Genomic DNA, 21,647 nt, shown 5'->3' on the forward strand with positions numbered 1-21,647 from the left:
GGCTTTAAGATTGACATCCTCAACAATTCAAGCCTCCCACTCCCGTCTTCAAGATTTCTCACGAGCTGCGCCTCTGCTCTGGAACACACTAAGAACATCCGATTAATTCCCAACATCCACACCACGCATTTCTTTAGACTAGCCTATCACCTCACTGCCCTGATCTAATCTAGTCCCTTTCTCCCCTTCATAAAATGTACTTCCAATTGTTGTCCCCTTGTCCTTCTGGTTCCTTCCTCTTCATGTACTTTTTTTATTTTTACACTCTGTACCTGTATAAATTCTGGCTGGTGACCGGTCCACACAGCTGGTTTTGAATTCCCTATTAAATCGATGGCTGGATCATATATAACAAGCTCTTTCCTCTTTCTTGGCTCAAAAGCTCTATCTGCGCACACACACTGCTTCCAGACGCCATTTGTTTGAAGCACATCTTCAAACCCCCCCCCCCCCCCCCCCTCACAGAGCCGAGCCAGCACAGTGGCAGAGCCGAGCCAGCACAGTGGCAGAGCCAAGCCAGCACAGTGGCAGAGCCAAGCCAGCACAGTGGCAGAGCCAAGCCAGCACAGTGGCAGAGCCAAGCCAGCACAGTGGCAGAGCCAAGCCAGCACAGTGGCAGAGCCAAGCCAGCACAGTGGCAGAGCCAAGCCAGCACAGTGGCAGAGCCAAGCCAGCACAGTGGCAGAGCCAAGCCAGCACAGTGGCAGAGCCAAGCCAGCACAGTGGCAGAGCCAAGCCAGCACAGTGGCAGAGCCGTCAGACAACACCGGATTATAAGACAGACTATATATATTATAATAATATTATAATATACCGGATTATAAGACGCACCACATATTCAGAGGAAAAGAAAGGTTAAAAAGAATATATAATTTTTTTTAACACATATATATATATATATATATATATATATATATATATATATATATGTGTTAAAAAAAATTATATATTCTTTTTAACCTTTCTTTTCCTCTGAATATGTGGTGCGTCTTATAATCCGGTGCATGTTATAAAACGAAACATACGGTACATTAAGATTCTATAGAATAGCTATAGAGCTCAGACACTGTCTGCACATAAGCTCTGTGATAAGTCATGCTGGAGCCCCCAAACCTAAAAAGGATTTGTGGCCAGATGAACCGCACCGGGCACTGCACCGGGCTGTGACAATGCTGCAGCTCCTGGCCATAAGGACATCCTAAGGGTAAGTAGTTTTGGCCAAAGCTTTAGGAAAAGAAAGAATGAATCACTCCTGATTTTCTAGAGACGTTTCCGAAGTTTTATAGTCCTTTATTTGCATCCAAGACATCTGTACGTGTGAAGGAAAGACCTTGACGTCTCCTCTGCAGGTGCTGGCAGTGACTGTGGCCCCCATTCTGACAGCAGGTGGGATTCATCGCTGGTACGGGTGCATAGACGCCGATTTAATGTTGGTTTTGATATTGCTGGGCATCTTACCTAATAGGAAATAAATACACTGTCAGTTCACACACAAACAGACGAGGAGCTGTGGATGCTTTGGCCCGTTCGGCCTTGCTTACCTGGCTGGCCGGTCTGTGCCATCTGCACCCCCACAGGCATGTGCTGCTGCTGGTTGGGCGGTAGGGTCATGGCTACTTGTTGCATGCCTGCAGCCCCCTGTAACATCCCACCTGCTGCAGACTGGCCTGGACCCATGGGGCCTCCAGGTCCTGGGGGACGACGATTCGACAGGCCTTTCCCAAAGGCTACAGCGACTACAAGAGCATTTGTGTCAGCCGGATTATACGTGGATTTATTTTGCCGTAAATCTAAAATGGGAAAAAAAAAAATATAATAAATAAAAATTAAACATTAATTACACCTCAGATGTGAAGGCAAAAGCGGCCGAGATCAGGAACGGCTGAAACAGACTTGAGTGGGTTTGCAAATCTGGAGAAGATAAAATTTGGCTTTATTTTACATATCAGAAAGTGATCAGGGTGCAGATTACTAAAAGTGGAAATCCCTTTAATATGTTTAGGTGAGTAGCAGCCATTACCTTTACCACCCTGCAGGTCTGTTAGAGGATACGCTTTACTGTATGCTGCAAATCTTAGTTCTGGACTTTCTGGCAATGGAAACATTTAATGCACCCCTCCATGACTTTTGTACACTTACTTCCAACGTCAGACTCGCGTTCCTCCTTGAGGATCTTCTCCAGCAGGTTGTTGCACAGCTTGTTCATCGTCTGCACTTGTTTCTGGAAAGACGCAGCTTAGTTTAGTACATAAAGCCCAGAAGTGAAAGAAATGGAGCCCGGCCGCGATGACCGTGGGTCAGTACCTGGGCCACCTCTGGAGTGAGGCGAGACGCGTCTGCGGCCAGCTGCTTCTCCTGCTCCTCCACCTCAGGGTCCGGTTTGGTTCTCAGGTGATCAGGTACCACTTCATGGCTGAATACGGGCACCCGTCCCTCGGTGAGACGCTGCGCACATTAACCCTTGTTAAGAATTAGATCTCTAGATAACAAAAGGCATCATGGGGAAGGGATCCACTACGGCTCTTACCATGACCTCCTCATCTCTGTCCGGTGACAGGAGCAGGGGGATGATCACCTGGTTTTTCAGCAGCGGCGTCTTCTCATTTTTCAGGACTTTATTTAGAGTGTTCAGCTGGCCCGAGAGAAGGGCGAAATTATCCAGCACAGAGGGCCTAGGGAGAGAGATCGTCAGATCAGCATCAAGAGGGATGGGGGGGAATATGACCGGGTCACTGAGGAACCTCACAAAATAGGTGTCAGCGTGGAAAGAAGCCAAGGAACAAGGCAACAGAAAGTCCAAACTGGTGCTCAATGGAGGATGAATGGTGCCAAAGATACTAGAAGCAACATGAAGCATGAATAAAAAAAAAAAAAAAAAAAAAAAAAAAAAAAAAAAAAAAAAAAAAGAAGAAGTCTACGAGATGCGTGCAATTCTTTATAAAAGCCATGAAACATGGATCTGTGAAAGTGAATGGTCTTCTATACTGCTCCCTTCTGCATCAGGAGCTAAGCGCTGGAGGACAACAGGGCCAAGTGTCTGCCAGGCCGAGCACAGCTTCCAGCTGAGGGTGCATGGTGCCAGGTAAATGTCAGTGCACCTCCGGAGAAACCTGGACCATTGGCCAGCGCCACCCGAGCCCGGGCCCCATTGGCCGGCGCCACCACAGCCCGGGCCCCATTGGCCGGCGCCACCACAGCCCGGGCCCCATTGGCCGGCGCCACCACAGCCCGGGCCCCATTGGCCGGAAACTCTTGGATTCTGCAAAAACATATTCAAACGAATAGGTGGATTTGCAGTGCTCAACAGCGACCACTGTAGTTTGGACAGAGCTGCTAGGCTTCAGCAGCATCTGAGAACTTCCGACCACCGCTGATCGACCCTCATCTACCAGGCCCTTGCCTTGCATCCCTTACTCTTCCAGCAGGGTGACGACAGTGATCGGCTGCAGCCCCTACATACCTCCAGGACTGTCACATTGTAAGAGAAGAAGCTGACAAGTGGCTGTAGAATGGTCCCCACCAGAAAATAAAAAAAAAAAAAAAAAAAAAAAAAAAAGGAAGAGCGGGGGTGGGGGGAATAGTTTCTGATAGGAGTGTATCTGTTTTTTTTTTTTCTTTTTATACTACCTCGCTCATGGGTCAATTTTTAAGATAAAACAAATCTATATACTCCTTTACGTGGCCTGCACAGAGCGACACCGAGACCTCGTATGCAATAGACCCAGCGGGGACATCAAGGAGCCTCGTCCGGATCTCTACAGCCTCCCTCCTGTACAATGTTATATTATTTATAAAGGTTAATTACAAGCATAAGTAAAGATTAGAAAGCCGGAGATGAGCGAGAGCAACATCTGTGAAATCTGCGCAGGAGAATCAGCCTGCGCTCACATTAATAGTTAATGGATCTGGTCTGTGGCACGGCTCCTCTCCCAGCGATGTGATCAGGACACTTGCAATATAGACCTGGGCTCCGGCAGATCCGGTCTAGGGCTAAATGACTTCTAACTACTCAGATTTCTGTTTTTTGCTGATGTCAGCGTTACCTCTGTGGATTGCATGTGATGACGGGAGATTAGCACAGCACCAGGTCTGTACGCCATCTACAACCACTGCACAAACCACACAGATAAAAGGAGGACAGCGGCCAGGTCTAGGAAACGTGTCCCTGCCTCTAATATCTGATCGGCAGGTAGGAGTGAATGCCCAATATAAAGGCGCAGTGTCATGTGAGGCACCGTTCATCATGGGATATTGTAGGTGGTGGATTCCCAAAAAGAGCTAGAGAAGTCAACAATAGATATTTGTCCTCAAGTCAGAGCTACAGGGAGTGTATTTTATATTAGAAAGTTAAAGAACTCCAATACCTGTCCTTACACATGGTCTTGCTGCCCCTATTACTTTTCTGCTTTTTGAGCAAGATTCCTCTTAGGCCTCCAACACACATCCGTTAAAAACACGCACGTGTGTTCTCCGTGTGCTATCCGCGATAGCGCACGGAGAACCGGTAATTTGCATACTTACGTGGTCCGCGCTGCTGTCCAGGGTTCTGATCTTCGGCTCCAGCCCCGCCCACTCCCCGACGCTGCTTCCGGCAGAGCGGAGGGGTGGAGATTAGCGCCCGTGACAGCACGCCCACCTCCTTTACACGCTCATAACGAGCGTCAGCCGGCAGGAACATTTTGCAGCGGAAGATTCTGCAGGGCTGGTCGAGGAGAGTATGTGTTTTTTTTTATTTTTAAATTAATGACAAGTGTTCTCCGACGCGTGTCACACGGAACCGCATCCACACTACATCCGTGTGGTACGGGTGCGGGACGTGACACCCGTGCTGCCGGAGAATACGTGGACATGCAAGCGTGAGAAAATCACGGACGTGCGCAAGTACGGAACGGACGCGTGCAAGTATGGAACGGACAAACGTTCCATTCCAAAATACTTACGTGTGTCCAAACAATGAAAACATAGGTCCACGTGTCTCTGTGCTGCCGGTACGTGAAAAAACTGCCAAACACGTACCGGCGGCACGGATGTGGTGTCTTAGTGCTGGCAGGATGCTGACTAAGGCCTATAGGTGCGGGAACATCCTCTCCCCCAGGTCCCTCATGCATTGCTCAATGATTAAAGCTCCCTGAAGTGAAATCCTACCCCTCTGTTTTGCCTCTGTGCAGTTTGACAGACAGGGCACCAGTTCTGGTCATCTGTATGAGCCTCTCTGGTGCCAGAGACACCTAGTGGCCTACACTATGGAGCGAGCGTTCAGGGACGAGTATAACATTTCTAAATTAAGTGATTAAGCGATTTATCACATTTTTCACGAGAGATTAAGTTGTTTGAAACCTCAGTAAACAGCTAAAAGGGAATCTGTCAGCAAATTCAGCCTCCTCAAGCTGCATGTATGAAACCTAAATCCATTGACCCCTTGATATCTTCTATCTGTTGCTGCATTCCCCATAAATCAGCGTTTTAATCCATATGTAAATGGAGGTGTTAAGTGCTCTGGGTGGGATGGAGCATATCCCAAGCCGCCACCTCCCGAGGAGGTTCACCCACGCAGCACCAGCCTCTTTACATTGATAGCTCACTGTCTGTGCGGCTTCCGGGGCCAAGCGAGGACGTCAGACAACGAGCCATCGACCGAGCTAAAGCGGCAAGAGATGGGGGTAACCATCCCGAGGAGGCGGAGGCTGGGGAAGTGCTTGGTCACACCCCCAGAGCTCTTATTGCTTATTTTACATATGAGTGCAAACGCCGATTTAGGTAAAGCTCATAGATTTATTGCCACATGTGAATTGTGATCTGATTTCCCTCATCACATGTATTGTGCTAATGTCTTGCCCATTTTCAGTGCAGCCATTGCACTAAATCCACCACGGCCTTATCTTCCCACGGACGCCGCCTGACGTGCAGTGGAGGTGCGGCGACCGTGGCGGAGGTGCGGCGACTTCTCACTCACCAGGTCAGGCGGTCATATTCGTTTTCCAGCTTATAGATGAATCTTCCCAGTGAGTTCTTCAGATCTGAGACCTGGGCGATCAGCGTCTCCAGACTGGTCTCCAGCTGCTTCTCCTCTCGCTGCGGGAAAGAAACAGGAGTTATAAAAGGAGAAAGACATTGCTACCATCAGCCGGAAAAATAAGACTGCATCAACCGGACGGTGGACACCCAGGATTCACCGACACGTGGGAGTGAAGGGGCCGCCGGGCCGAAGACCAAACTGCTGAACAACTCCCTACAGGGGGTGAGAGGGGTAAGATCCCACATGGAGGCCACGACACAAAGGGGGTCAGGAGAGGCGCAGAGCATCGCGGCCACCACAGAGAGGAGCCAGGAGAGGCGCAGAGCATGGCGGCCACGACACAAAGGGGGTCAGGAGAGGCGCAGAGCATGGCGGCCACGACACAAAGGGGGTCAGGAGAGGCGCAGAGCATGGCGGCCACGACACACAGGGGGTCAGGAGAGGCGCAGAGCATGGCGGCCACGACACACAGGGGGTCAGGAGAGGCGCAGAGCATGGCGGCCACGACACACAGGGGGTCAGGAGAGGCGCAGAGCATGGCGGCCACGACACAAAGGGGGTCAGGAGAGGCGCAGAGCATGGCGGCCACGACACAAAGGGGGTCAGGAGAGGCGCAGAGCACGGCGGCCACGACACAAAGGGGGTCAGGAGAGGCGCAGAGCACGGCGGCCACGACACAAAGGGGGTCAGGAGAGGCGCAGAGCACGGCGGCCACGACACAAAGGGGGTCAGGAGAGGCGCAGAGCATGGCGGCCACGACACAAAGGGGGTCAGGAGAGGCGCAGAGCATGGCGGCCACGACACAAAGGGGGTCAAGGAGAGGCGCAGAGCATCGCGGCCACGACACAAAAGATCCAGGAGACGCGCAGAGCATCGCGGCCACCACAGAGTGGAGCCAGGAGACGCGCAGAGCATCGCGGCCACCACAGAGAAGAGCCAGGAGCCGCGCAGAGCATCGCAGCCACCACAGAGAGGAGCCAGGAGACGCGCAGAGCATCGCGGCCACCACAGAGAGGAGCCAGGAGACGCGCAGAGCATCGCGGCCACCACAGAGAGGAGCCAGGAGACGCGCAGAGCATCGCGGCCACCACAGAGAGGAGCCAGGAGACGCGCAGAGCATCGCAGCCACCACAGAGAGGAGCCAGGAGACGCGCAGAGCATCGCAGCCACCCCAGAGAGAAGCCAGGAGACGCGCAGAGCATCGCAGCCACCACAGAGGAGCCAGGAGACGCGCAGAGCATCGCAGCCACCCCAGAGAGGAGCCAGGAGACGCGCAGAGCATCGCAGCCACCACAGAGAGGAGCCAGGAGACGCGCAGAGCATCGCAGCCACCACAGAGAGGAGCCAGGAGACGCGCAGAGCATCGCAGCCACCCCAGAGAGGAGCCAGGAGACGCGCAGAGCATCGCAGCCACCACAGAGAGGAGCCAGGAGACGCGCAGAGCATCGCAGCCACCACAGAGAGGAGCCAGGAGACGCGCAGAGCATCGCAGCCACCACAGAGAGGAGCCAGGAGACGCGCAGAGCATCGCAGCCACCACAGAGAGGAGCCAGGAGACGCGCAGAGCATCGCAGCCACCACAGAGAGGAGCCAGGAGACGCGCAGAGCATCGCAGCCACCACAGAGAGGAGCCAGGAGACGCGCAGAGCATCGCAGCCACCACAGAGAGGAGCCAGGAGACGCGCAGAGCATCGCAGCCACCACAGAGAGGAGCCAGGAGACGCGCAGAGCATCGCGGCCACCACAGAGAGGAGCCAGGAGACGCGCAGAGCATCGCAGCCACCACAGAGAGGAGCCAGGAGACGCGCAGAGCATCGCAGCCACCACAGAGGAGCCAGGAGACGCGCAGAGCATCGCAGCCACCACAGAGAGGAGCCAGGAGACGCAGAGCATCGCAGCCACCACAGAGAGGAGCCAGGAGATGCAGAGCATCGCAGCCACCACAGAGAGGAACCAGGAGACGCAGAGCATCGCAGCCACCACAGAGAGGAGCCAGGAGACGCGCAGAGCATCGCAGCCACCACAGAGAGGAGCCAGGAGACGCGCAGAGCATCGCAGCCACCACAGAGAGGAGCCAGGAGACGCAGAGCATCGCGGCCACCACAGAGAGGAGCCAGGAGACGCGCAGAGCATCGCAGCCACCACAGAGAGGAGCCAGGAGACGCAGAGCATCGCAGCCACCCCAGAGAGGAGCCAGGAGACGCAGAGCATCGCAGCCACCACAGAGAGGAGCCAGGAGACGCGCAGAGCATCGCAGCCACCACAGAGAGGAGCCAGGAGACGCAGAGCATCGCAGCCACCACAGAGAGGAGCCAGGAGACGCAGAGCATCGCAGCCACCACAGAGAGGAGCCAGGAGACGCAGAGCATCGCAGCCACCACAGAGAGGAGCCAGGAGACGCAGAGCATCGCAGCCACCCCAGAGAGGAGCCAGGAGACGCGCAGAGCATCGCAGCCACCACAGAGAGGAGCCAGGAGACGCGCAGAGCATCGCAGCCACCACAGAGAGGAGCCAGGAGACGCAGAGCATCGCAGCCACCCCAGAGAGGAGCCAGGAGACGCAGAGCATCGCAGCCACCACAGAGAGGAGCCAGGAGACGCAGAGCATCGCAGCCACCACAGAGAGGAGCCAGGAGACGCGCAGAGCATCGCAGCCACCACAGAGAGGAGCCAGGAGACGCAGAGCATCGCAGCACACTGGATTCCGCACAGCCCCGTTCACATACTACGCCCCATGTAGCGGAGCCGCAGCACACACAGTCCATATCCATACACCCAGCGGCCGCACATTACCCCGCGGGCTCCGCACACCGTATATAAGGAGGAGGAGCCCCGGATACACCGGACAATCACATCTCGGGGTCACACCTGCATTCTCCGCGCTCTCAGGCTCCGATCACTATGGAAACAATGGTTTCCGGTGCACCGGACACTACATCCGGGTTCAATGGTTTATTTCCGGGTGTAAGGGGCGGGGCTAAACAGTCCCAGTTACAAGAACGAGCCCCCCAGGAACGGAGACATCAGAGGGGCGGGGGAGTCGGGACATGGCGGAGAAAGGCGAAGCCGAGGTACCCGGAAACTATACTGCCCCCCAATATATGTACACAGCGTATACACTCAATATACTGCCCCCCATATATGTGCACAGGGTATATACTCACTATACTGCCCCCCAATATATGTACACAGGGTATATACTCACTATACTGCCCCCCCAATATATGTACACACAGGGTATATACTCACTATACTGCCCCCCCCAATATATGTACACACAGGGTATATACTCACTATACTGCCCCCCCCCCCAATATATGTACACACAGGATATATACTCACTATACTGCCCCCCCCAATATATGTACACACAGGGTATACACTCAATATACTGCCCCCCATATATGTGCACAGGGTATACACTCAATATACTGCCCCCCAATATATGTACACAGGGTATACAATCAATATACTGCCCCCCAATATATGTACACACAGGGTATACACTCACTATACTGCCCCCCCAATATATGTACACAGGGTATACACTCACTATACTGCCCCCCAATATATGTACACACAGGGTGTACACTCACTATACTGCCCCCCAATATATATACACACAGGGTATACACTCACTATACTGCCCCCCAATATATGTACACAGGGTGTACACTCACTATACTGCCCCCCAATATATATACACACAGGGTGTACACTCACTATACTGCCCCCCCAATATATGTACACAGGGTATACACTCACTATACTGCCCCCCAATATATGTACACACAGGGTGTACACTCACTATACTGCCCCCCAATATATGTACACACAGGGTATACACTCAATATACTGCCCCCCAATATATGTACACAGGGTATACACTCACTATACTGCCCCCCATATATGTATACAATCAATATACTGCCCCCCAATATATGTACACACAGGGTATATACTCACTATACTGCCCCCCAATATATGTACACACAGGGTATATACTCACTATACTGCCCCCTAATATATGTACACACAGGGTATACACTCACTATACTGCCCCCCAATATATGTACACACAGGGTATACACTCACTATACTGCCCCCCAATATATGTACACACAGGGTATACACTCACTATTCTGCCCACCAATATATGTACACACAGGGTATACACTCACTATTCTGCCCACCAATATATGTACACACAGGGTATACACTCACTATACTGCCCCCCAATATATGTACACACAGGGTATATACTCACTATACTGCCCCCCAATATATGTACACACAGGGTATATAATCAATATACTGCCCCCCAATATATGTACACACAGGATATACACTCACTATACTGCCCCCCAATATATGTACACACAGGATATACACTCACTATACTGCCCCCCAATATATGTACACACAGGGTATATAATCAATATACTGCCCCCCAATATATGTACACACAGGATATACACTCACTATACTGCCCCCCATATATGTACACACAGGGTATACACTCACTATTCTGCCCACCAATATATGTACACACAGGGTATATGCTCACTATACTGCCCCCCAATATATGTACACACAGGGTATACACTCACTATACTGCCCCCCAATATATGTACACACAGGGTATATGCTCACTATACTGCCCCCCAATATATGTACACACAGGGTATACACTCACTATACTGCCCCCCAATATATGTACACACAGGGTATATGCTCACTATACTGCCCCCCAATATATGTACACACAGTGTATATACTCACTATACTGCCCCCCAATATATGTACACAGGGTATACAATCAATATACTGCCCCCCATATATGTACACAGGGTATACACTCACTATACTGCCCCCCAATATATGTACACAGGGTATACAATCAATATACTGCCCCCCATATATGAACACAGGGTATACACTCAATATACTGCCCCCCAATATATGTACACACAGGGTATATGCTCACTATACTGCCCCCCAATATATGTACACACAGGGTATACACTCACTATACTGCCCCCCAATATATGTACACACAGTGTATATACTCACTATACTGCCCCCCAATATATGTACACAGGGTATACAATCAATATACTGCCCCCCATATATGTACACAGGGTATACACTCACTATACTGCTCCCCAATATATGTACACAGGGTATACACTCACTATACTGCTCCCCAATATATGTACACAGGGTATATAATCAATATACTGCCCCCCAATATATGTACACACAGGGTATATACTCACTATACTGCCCCCCAATATATGTACACACAGGGTATATACTCACTATACTGCCCCCCAATATATGTACACACAGGGTATATACTCACTATACTGCCCCCCAATATATGTACACACAGGGTATATACTCACTATACTGCCCCCCAATATATGTACACACAGGGTATATACTCACTATACTGCCCCCCAATATATGTACACACAGGATATAGACTCACTATACTGCCCCCCAATATATGTACACACAGGATATACACTCACTATACTGCCCCCCAATATATGTACACAGGGTATACAATCAATATACTGCCCCCCATATATGTACACAGGGTATACACTCACTATACTGCTCCCCAATATATGTACACAGGGTATACAATCAATATACTGCCCCCCAATATATGTACACAGGGTATACACTTACTATACTGCCCCCCATATATGTACACAGGGTATACACTCACTATACTGCTCCCTAATATATGTACACAGGGTATACACTCACTATACTGCCCCCCAATATATGTACACAGGGTATACACTCACTATACTGCCCCCCAATATATGTACACAGGGTATACACTCACTACTGCCCCCCAATATATGTACACAGGGTATACACTCACTACTGCCCCCCAATATATGTACACAGGGTATACACTCACTACTGCTCCCCAATATATGTACACACAGGGTATACACTCACTATACTGCCCCCCATATATGTACACACAGGGTATACACTCACTATACTGCCCCCCAATATATGTACACAGAGGGTATATACTCACTATACTGCCCCCAATATATGTACACACAGGGTATATACTCACTATACTGCCCCCCCCAATATATGTACACACAGGATATACACTCACTATACTGCCCCCCCCAATATATGTACACACAGGGTATATACTCACTATACTGCCCCCCCCCAATATATACACACAGGGTATATACTCACTATACTGCCCCCCCAATATATGGTATAACAATTTCGCCATCATACTTATAACACCATGGAGGCCATAAATGGAGACCCCCTATGGCAAGAGCCTACTCCAAATAGCATGCACAATAGGAGGACAAAGGAGATTGGGCAACAACGTGCACATAAAAAATTCAATTTTATTAGATAAAATCATGTGAAAAACAACTAGTACAAAAGACATATAGTAAGACAAGTCGTACCAGGATGAGGAACAATAGAAAAAAGTGGTAAACTTTAGGTGGGCAAATCAATGCCACACAGCCTGCCCATATACTGTACAGGAGTAAAAAGGCGTCACATTCCACAATTATATGGCGCGGTGATATAGCAATAGAGTGACAGCCTAATGGAGAAAAACAATAGCAGGCATAAAGTCGCGTGCTAAATATTTAGAGTCTTAAGTATACAAGACTAATATTAAATTATATTGTCTCCATATAGGCACATCATAAAAACAATAACACCGCGTCACAGGGGCACTCAGGCAAGGACAAAAGGGAAATGCTATCCCAGTATAGGTATGCGCTGATGGATATGTCCCAGCATGAGTGACCCGGCTGTCAAAATAACACAGGGAGCGTGAACAATACCTGAGGTGTAGCGGGGCAGGCTGTGGGGGCAGAGAGCCTCCTTGACAGCTGTTTCGCCTATGGCTTTATCGAAAGGACCTCCTTTCGATAAAGCCATAGGCGAAACAGCTGTCAAGGAGGCTCTCTGCCCCCACAGCCTGCCCCGCTACACCTCAGGTATTGTTCACGCTCCCTGTGTTATTTTGACAGCCGGGTCACTCATGCTGGGACATATCCATCAGCGCATACCTATACTGGGATAGCATTTCCCTTTTGTCCTTGCCTGAGTGCCCCTGTGACGCGGTGTTATTGTTTTTATGATGTGCCTATATGGAGACAATATAATTTAATATTAGTCTTGTATACTTAAGACTCTAAATATTTAGCACGCGACTTTATGCCTGCTATTGTTTTTCTCCATTAGGCTGTCACTCTATTGCTATATCACCGCGCCATATAATTGTGGAATGTGACGCCTTTTTACTCCTGTACAGTATATGGGCAGGCTGTGTGGCATTGATTTGCCCACCTAAAGTTTACCACTTTTTTCTATTGTTCCTCATCCTGGTACGACTTGTCTTACTATATGTCTTTTGTACTAGTTGTTTTTCACATGATTTTATCTAATAAAATTGAATTTTTTATGTGCACGTTGTTGCCCAATCTCCTTTGTCCTCCTATTGTGCATGCCCCCCCAATATATGTACACACAGGGTATATACTCACTATACTGCCCCCCCCAATATATGTACACACAGGGTATATACTCACTATACTGCCCCCAATATATGTACACACAGGATATACACTCACTATACTGCCCCCCAATATATGTACACACAGGGTATACACTCACTATACTGCCCCCCCAATATATGTACACACGGTATATACTCACTATACTGCCCCCCCAATATATGTACACACGGTATATACTCACTATACTGCCCCCCCAGTATATACCATGTTCCAAATTATTATGCAAATGATATTTGTTTCTGATTTTCCTCAATGCTCGGTGCAGATGAGTCCGTCTAATAAGTCATCACTGTTAGAGGATACATCGAATGTTATTGCAGAAACCTCCCGATGATACCAGTATAATCCTCTATAATCCTCCTGTTCCACATTATTAGGCACAGGAGAGTTTCTAAACATTTTATATGTTTTAAAGAACTGAATATGCTGATTTGTGGAATTTGCAGCATTAGGAGGTCACATTCACTGAAATAAAAAGGATGTTTTGGATTTAGATAGCTAACAGGCCAAGTTACAGGTAACATGGGAGCCCTTCTCTGATATCACCTTCACAATTCTTGCACCCATTGACCTTGAGTTTTTGGAGTTTCTGCTTGAATTTCTTTGCATGATGTCAGAATCGCCTCCCAGAGCTGCTGTTTTGATGTGAACTGCCTCCCACCCTCATAGATCTTTTGCTTGATGATACGCCAAAGGTTCTCTATAGGGTTGAGGTCAGGGGAAGGTGGTGGCCACACCATGAGTTTCTCCTTTTATGCCCATAGCAGCCAATGACAGAGGTATTCTTTGCAGCATGAGATGGTGCATTGTCATGCATGAAGATGATTTTGCTCCTGAAGGCACGTTTCTGCTTTTTGTACCATGGAGGAAAGTTGTTGGTCAGAAACTCTATATACTTTGCAGAGGTCATTCTGGAACCCTAAAGGGGCCTACCAGATGTTTCCAGCCCAAAACATGACTCCTCCACCTCTCCTTGCTGACATTGCAGTCTTGTTGGGACATGGTGGCCATCCACCAACCATCTACTACTCCATCCATCTGGACCATCCAGGCTTACTCGACACTCATCAGTAAACAAGACTGTTTGAAAATTAGTCTTCATGTACGTCTGGGCCCACTGCATTTGTTTCTGCTTGTGAGCACTGGTTAGGTTTGGCCGAATAGTAGGTTTATGCACCACAGCAAGCCTTTGAAGGATCCTACATCTTGAGGTTTGAGGGACTCCAGAGGCACCGGCAGCTACAGATATCTGTTTGCTGGTTTGTAATGGTTTTTTAGCAGCCGCTCTCTTAATCCGATGGACTTGCCTGGCAGAAACCTTCCTCATTCTGCCTTTATCTGCACCAACACGTATGTGCTCAGAATCAGCCACAAATCTCTTCACAGGACGATGATCACGCTTACGTTTTCATGAAATATCTAATGTTTTCGTCCCTTGTCCAAGGCATTGCACTATTTGATGCTTTTCGGCAGCAGAGATCCTTTTTCTTTCCCATGTTACTTGAAAACTGTGGCTGCTTAATATTGTGGAACATCCAGTTTTCCTTTTATTGGGCCTCACCTGGCAAACTAATTATCACAGGGATCTGAGATTGATTTCAGTGACCCAAAGACCCCCGAGACACAAGACGATCAATGAGCGAGGACATATATAATAAATAGATCTATCTATCTCTCAAACACATGGTATATACTGTCCCCAAGATGTGTACACAGGGTATATAATGAATATACTGCCCCCCCAGTTTTTTTTTGTTTTTTTTTTTTAATCTTGCGGTTTTTCTTGTGTTTAGTTTTTCCATTCATCTATATTGAAACTGTTGGCTCAGAGATGCTGGTCCGGTGCACAGCATGGCGCCGGCGCGTTTTTGTGGCTGTTCGGAGCTTTCTTGTTGACTTGTATCATAGAGCATTTTCTAAGACATGCCTCAAAGATGGCCGGGTCACTACTTTTAGTCTCTTTATTTTTTGTGGAGAAATCTGAAAGGGTTAAAAGAAACTCTAACCGATGCCCAGCCGGTCGTCTTTACATAGAAATGATTGCCTGGTTTTGAGCGTGTTCGCAGCAGTTTGTCACACGTCAGTTTTCTGCTGCAGATCTGCGCCGGATCCACGACAAAATCCTGGTGGTGACGCTCCGCTCTGCTCGTCTGTTTTGCCCCTTTTTCCTGCATTGTTTGCGGTTTCATCCGCTTTCCTCCTATTATAATGGACTTCTATGTATTTACCCCGGTGCAGAACAAGCCCTCCCAGCATGCCCTGATGGCTGCAGCTGTCACATGCTGGGAGTTGTAGTTCTCGTGTTTGCTTCTCCCCGATACAGCGGAGTTGGCAGCGGCAGCAGATTTCTCTGGATGCTGTGAACAAGCCGCGCTCCCCTCACATTGTGCCAATTCCCCAGTGCCGGAGCTGGTTACTGGGAGCCGCTGGTTTAACCCTTTCATTGGTTACACGGATGTAGCAGAGAAAACGCACGTGTAGATTGTAATGCAATGAGCGTATGCTGCTGTGACCAGGTGTAAGGTTGTGCCCAGTGTATTCTGTTTTTACAATCTTTATTTTGTGCCATTTTTCCATTTTTGTTGAGTCAAACCAAGTAGCAGAAGAAATTCTCTTGTATTTTTATGACGTTCGTTCCATATAATTAGTCACTGTCTACACCAACCCTGATTAATGTTTAATAACTCACGTGAATGGTTATCAGAGTCCGAAGTACTAGGACATTGTAGTGGATTTACAACCGCCTGTGGTAGGATGGACGAATCTGCCTGTGAACCTAGAAATGACATTGCATTACTGATCCTGTGTTACCTCCTTTATTATTATACTCCAGAGCTGCACTCACTATTCTGCTGCTGCAGTCACTGTGTACATACATTACATTACTTATCCTGTACTGATCCTGAATTACATCCTGCATTATACTCCAGAGCTGCACCCACTATTCTGCTGGTGCAGTCACTGTGTACATACATTACATTACTGATCCTGTACTGATCCTGAGTTACTTCCTGTATTATACTCCAGAGCTGCACTCACTATTCTGCTGGTGGAGTCACTGTGTACATACATTACATTACTTATCCTGTACTGATCCTGAGTTATATCCTGTATTATACTCCAGAGCAGCACTCACTATTCTGCTGGTGGAGTCACTGTGTACATACATTACATTACTTATCCTGTACTGATCCTGAGTTACATTCTGTATTATACTCCAGAGCTGCAGTCACTATTCCTTTGGTGCAGTCACTGTGTACATACATTACATTACTAATCCTGTACTGATCCTGAGTTACATCCTGTATTATACTCCAGAGCTGCACTCACTATTCTGCTGGAGTAGTCACTATATACATACATTACATTACTAATCCTGTACTGATCCTGAGTTACATCCTGTATTATACTCCAGAGCTGCACTCACTATTCTGCTGATGCAGTCACTGTGTATATACATTACATTACTTACCATGTACTGATCCTGAGTTACTTCCTGTATTATACTCCAGAGCTGCACTCACTATTCTGCTGGTGGAGTCACTGTGTACATACATTACATTACTTATCCTGTACTGATCCTGAGTTACATCCTGTATTATACTCCAGAGCTGCAGTCACTATTCCTTTGGTGCAGTCACTGTGTACATACATTACATTACTAATCCTGTACTGATCCTGAGTTACATCCTGTATTATACTCCAGAGCTGCACTCACTATTCTGCTGGAGTAGTCACTGTGTACATACATTACATTACTAATCCTGTACTGATCCTGAGTTACATCCTGTATTATACTCCAGAGCTGCACTCACTATTCTGCTGGAGTAGTCACTGTGTACATATGTTACTAATCTACAAGATGTAAGAATGGATTGCTTTTGTCTGGACTTTCTCTTTTAATTCCTACTATTTTTATTTGTAGTTAGAGGTGATCAGATCTGTGTAATCCCGGAGAGATGTTGGTTTTAGTTGAGAGATTCTCATTAATTAGTAATTACTGTTAATGTGGAAACACGTGGATTGTCTCTTCTAATTGAAAGTCTCCACATCCAGGAAAAAACAATCTACCGTATATTGTACTCTTTTTATCAGGATTGAGGCTCCGGCTCCTCATTGTGGACGGAGGTTTCAATATAACAACTTTTTTTTTTTTTCTTTTTCTTATTGCAGCTTCACATTTAGTTACATTTTTTTATATGTATATGTATATATATAATATAATATTTAGTATTGTTTTTCTGTACATTTATCTCTCTGCTGTGGTTTTGCACATTGGACACTTTTTCAGGCCTTTGCTGCTCCTTCCTTATGGTAATGCTGCCTTTCACCTGCAGGATTAGTGATCCTTTGCTGTCGGCTTCTCCTGCAGCAGGAGAGGCCGGGATCTATGGATCTATACATATTGTCCTTCCGCACCTTTATAACCAGGTTTTGGTTTTCCCTCCCTTGTCCCGGTGCAGGTGGAGGAGGCCGGGCAGGTTTTCCTGCTGATGAGGAAGGATTACCGCATCTCTCGCAATGTCCGCCTGGCTTGGTTCCTCTCCAATCTTCACCAGTCCATTTCACCTGTCCCCGAATCTGAGTTGGTAAGTGTGAAGTTCCTGTAACTAATAGCCTAATAGCAGGTAGGACAGAATTTTTAGATTGCAAAATCCAAGAACAAATGATTTTTTTTTTTTTTTTTTTAATTAATTTATTTATGGGTTTTTTTCTGGCCAGTTTTGTAGAAATTAAAGAATCTGATCTGTCCTGCTGTTGTTCCTGTTGTCTAGTTTAGAATTTAACTTATTTACACAAAGTTTTCTTACTCTGTTATTCCTACTGGAAATCAATTGGCCTCTTCCTATACATTGTCATTGTCAGCACAAAGCTGCAATTGTTATTTTAAGTTCTCATTTCCAGGAGGAGTAATAGAGGAACGGGACAAAGCAAACTCAGAGAAAAATGCTCCAGCGTTGATACTTCTGTGGATTGTAATTCTCTTTTAACATTGGCTTTGGAAATTAGAGAACAGTCTTTTTGAAACCTCATTCAGACACCAGCTGTCTCTCCCCCTAGACAAAATGCACACTCCTTTTTGCCAGAGCGTGCATCTGTATAGGAAGAGAGGAGTAGTTCTGCAGTTTTGTCACTTTATTAGTAGTATTAGTATTATTATTTTTAGTAGTAGTATTATTTTTAGTAGTAGTATTATTTTTAGTATTATTATTTTTTTTTAATAATAATATACTAAAATAAAACTAAATACGAATACTAAAAATAATAGCTTTAGTATTATTTTTAGTTTTATTAATATTAATAATAATAATAATAATTAATTTATTATTATTATTTTTATTATTTATTATTATCATCTCTGCTTTGGTGTTGGTTACATTCGGGAACACTAAAGCCATCATGTCTTCCTCAGAGAGCTGAGGGTCCGTTACTCTGTATCGGTGTAGACTGCCGGATCAGCGGTCTTTAATTACTCTCTCCGGATCTTTATCTTTTAGGGTTTACATGACCGTGAGCTGGAAGTGGCGAGCGTTGTGCCTCACGGGTGGCAGCCGGATGAGCCTGTACGTCCCGGCCCGTTCCTTTTAGTTCCGTCAACGTGGATCACCTTCTTGGCACGACAGTACCGCTTCGTGATCGAACTGGACCTCAGTCCGTCTACGGTGATTGTGGTAAGTTAATGGCGTTAAAGGGGTCCTCCATCCCTAGGTACCCCCACCTGTCACTAAAGGGTGTGAGGACCTGACAGCTGCTGGGTTATCAGATTAATTAAAGAGGGTATCCCAAATGCTGACAATATTCTCAATCTATAGGATAGGGGATTATTTGCTGATTGCTGTGGATCTCCAGGATCCTGAGCATTGGCCTCCGGTCCTGTGCTCCGTCCCGCGCTGAATGGTGCTCATGTTCGGACTCCGTTCTATTCATTGCTAGTGGGACCCCCATTCTCAGGATCGCTGGTGGTCCTCTCCTCATATGGATATCATGAGACTTGGCGATCATTCCTTTTAAATTCTGGTTAATGGGACCTGATTGCTGCTGAATTATCAGATGCAATAAATTGTAAACATTGCTGAGACCCCATCTTTGCCAGATTACCAGATAGGATTTATTTTCGTTAATGAGACCTAAAGGGTGCCGGATTATCAGATGTGATGACTTCTGTATGTTAATGGGACATGAGTGCCTGAAAAATCAGATATTGAACAAAAATTGATGCAATTCATTAGAGGATCTTTTCGCTGACCATTCTTCAAAACAATTACCAGATTATCGTGCAAGTTCAGTGCTGGAAACAATTGTCAGATTATCAGATTATTCTGCAGCATCAGATTAAGTAATGTCTTTCCTTTCTCTAGGACGACTCCACGGAGGAGATCCTTTTCGATGAGATCTTCCATTCTCTCTCCCGGTGTCTGCTCGGGCTCCTCAGGCCTTTCCGGATCCCGGGGTCCAGTCTGGTTTACCGGCCGGAGATTTTTGTTACCATTCAGGCCTATTCTTCTATTGTTGGACTGCAGAGCCATCAGGTAAAAAAAATATAAGCGTAGTCGCCGGTGTCTGGGGTTACACCATTGTCTTAGGCAGGTTTCAGACATCAGTGTTTAATCAGGTACAAGTCACACGCATGATTATGGTCATATATGTCATGTGTGTCACATGTGTGACATCCGTGTTTGCATACGTGTGACAGGTACCAGAGAAAATGCGGGTCTGTGAAATAAAAAAGATTTTCCATATTTACCTGTTTTCTTCGGCTCTGCTGCCTCCTGCTCCTGACCGCCGCTCAGTCATTGATTATTCACCGTATTCGGGACCTGGAAGCTGGAGCAGCGCTGGGGACAGCACCGGTGACTGCACCGGGTACAGCAGTGCCAAGGACAGCATCGCGGGGGACAGGTGAGTATTCTGCTAACAGTGACATCCAGGAGATCATTGGAGTTCCCAGTGAACGCTGATGACCCCCGTGCGGCAGCTTCATCATAGTTTATTGGGAGCTGTGAGTCCCCCGATGCTGTCCCCGCGATACTCCGGCTCCCAGGTACACACACACACACACACACACACACACACACACACACACACACACACGTAAACTGTGTCGGGGACCGCAACGCTGTGCACAGGTGAAGTCCCCAGCGCTGGTCCTGCTTCCAGCTCCACAGGGCACTGAATATTCAGTGAATATAATGAGCGGGAGGCAGCAGAGCCAGAGACTGTATTGCGGGATACAGGTAAATATAGAAAATTATTTTTATTAAAAAGACCAGTTGTTTTTTCACCAGTACGTGTCACACTGATGGATCACATCAGTGTGCGATCCGTGTGACACCCGTGCTGCCGGAAAAAAAAACCTGACATGTCTCCGTGTGTGCATGCGGGGTCATGAGAGGTCAAATGGTCCGTGTGAAAACACGACCGTATAAGTACCAGTATAGAATAACATGGGTACGCGTGGCATCCGTGTTTAAACACTGATGTCACACGGACGTCTGAGACCAGCCTTCTTATTCTCCATTGCCACCTCAGGTGCTCGTTCAGGGCTGTCGGTTGGACGAGCAGAAGCTGCCGGCGTTCCTCCAGAATGTCTACCTGCAGCTCGGCGCCTTCGAGAATAAGATTGCAGAAATGCTCCAGCAACAGTATCGTCCGTACACTCAGGTGGGTGTGAGAGAGGAAAGCTATAAATGCCCTAAAATGATGGACAAATTCCAAGCACCACCCGTAATTTCCTAATCAGCGCCATCCCGGGACACTGGCTCCATTTCCCACTGGAAAAGCAATAAACTGATAATGGGGAAATCGTGACACTAATCCAACTGCAGCTTGGTTCTCGTTTCTAATAGACTTTACCTGCAATATTTATTTATGGCGTATCTTGCACTGGTAATATTGGATTGGGGTTTAGCAAGATTTGCACCAAATTTGCTTAAAGACCTATGTGACTAGTGCAACTGTGAAGGTGGCCTGAGCTGTAGCTTGTTTGTTTAAACGTAATAAGAATATCTGTGTATGTAAATAATCAAAATGTAG

The 21,647-nt window shown here is 47.5% G+C and overlaps 3 protein-coding genes across 4 annotated transcripts in view; 1 reads left to right on the plus strand and 2 right to left on the minus strand.

The window, feature by feature from the left end:
• ELOVL1 (ELOVL fatty acid elongase 1) overlaps positions 1 to 6,039 on the minus strand; it is a 59,014-nt gene extending 52,975 nt beyond the window's left edge. Inside the window, exon 1 of the mRNA XM_075320452.1 lies at positions 5,954 to 6,039. The gene's annotated coding sequence lies outside the window, so the exon portion shown is untranslated. The remainder of the gene's footprint in view (positions 1 to 5,953) is intronic.
• Positions 1,270 to 8,963, minus strand: MED8 (mediator complex subunit 8). Its single transcript, XM_075320454.1, has 7 exons — positions 8,884 to 8,963; positions 5,954 to 6,072; positions 2,528 to 2,672; positions 2,305 to 2,445; positions 2,140 to 2,221; positions 1,542 to 1,790; positions 1,270 to 1,458 (listed from the first exon to the last, which is right to left on the minus strand). Exons 1-7 carry the CDS (start codon positions 8,887 to 8,889, stop codon positions 1,394 to 1,396), a joined length of 807 nt encoding a protein of 268 aa, XP_075176569.1. The 5' UTR covers positions 8,890 to 8,963; the 3' UTR covers positions 1,270 to 1,393.
• Positions 8,964 to 8,970: 7 nt separating this feature from the next.
• Positions 8,971 to 21,647, plus strand: part of SZT2 (SZT2 subunit of KICSTOR complex) — a 230,787-nt gene continuing 218,110 nt past the window's right edge. For both annotated transcript variants that reach the window (XM_075320448.1, XM_075320449.1), the window contains exons 1-5: positions 8,971 to 9,086; positions 18,077 to 18,202; positions 19,112 to 19,285; positions 19,973 to 20,143; positions 21,144 to 21,275. In XM_075320448.1, coding sequence (XP_075176563.1) covers positions 9,063 to 9,086; positions 18,077 to 18,202; positions 19,112 to 19,285; positions 19,973 to 20,143; positions 21,144 to 21,275 — 627 coding nt within the window. In that variant the 5' untranslated portion in view covers positions 8,971 to 9,062. The remainder of the gene's footprint in view (positions 9,087 to 18,076; positions 18,203 to 19,111; positions 19,286 to 19,972; positions 20,144 to 21,143; positions 21,276 to 21,647) is intronic.

The sequence above is a fragment of the Anomaloglossus baeobatrachus genome, chromosome 8 (assembly GCF_048569485.1).
Source record: "Anomaloglossus baeobatrachus isolate aAnoBae1 chromosome 8, aAnoBae1.hap1, whole genome shotgun sequence".
NCBI lineage: Eukaryota > Metazoa > Chordata > Amphibia > Anura > Aromobatidae > Anomaloglossus > Anomaloglossus baeobatrachus.

What these genes read in the sequence shown, in the direction of transcription:
- MED8 (XM_075320454.1), bottom strand. An exon ending in TCACTCCAGAGGTGGCCCAG is followed by an intron (nt 2,222 to 2,304) that starts GTACTGACCCAC and finishes GCGTCTTTCCAG; the next exon opens with AAACAAGTGCAGACGATGAA. An exon ending in GGCACAGACCGGCCAGCCAG is followed by an intron (nt 1,459 to 1,541) that starts GTAAGCAAGGCC and finishes ATTTCCTATTAG; the next exon opens with GTAAGATGCCCAGCAATATC.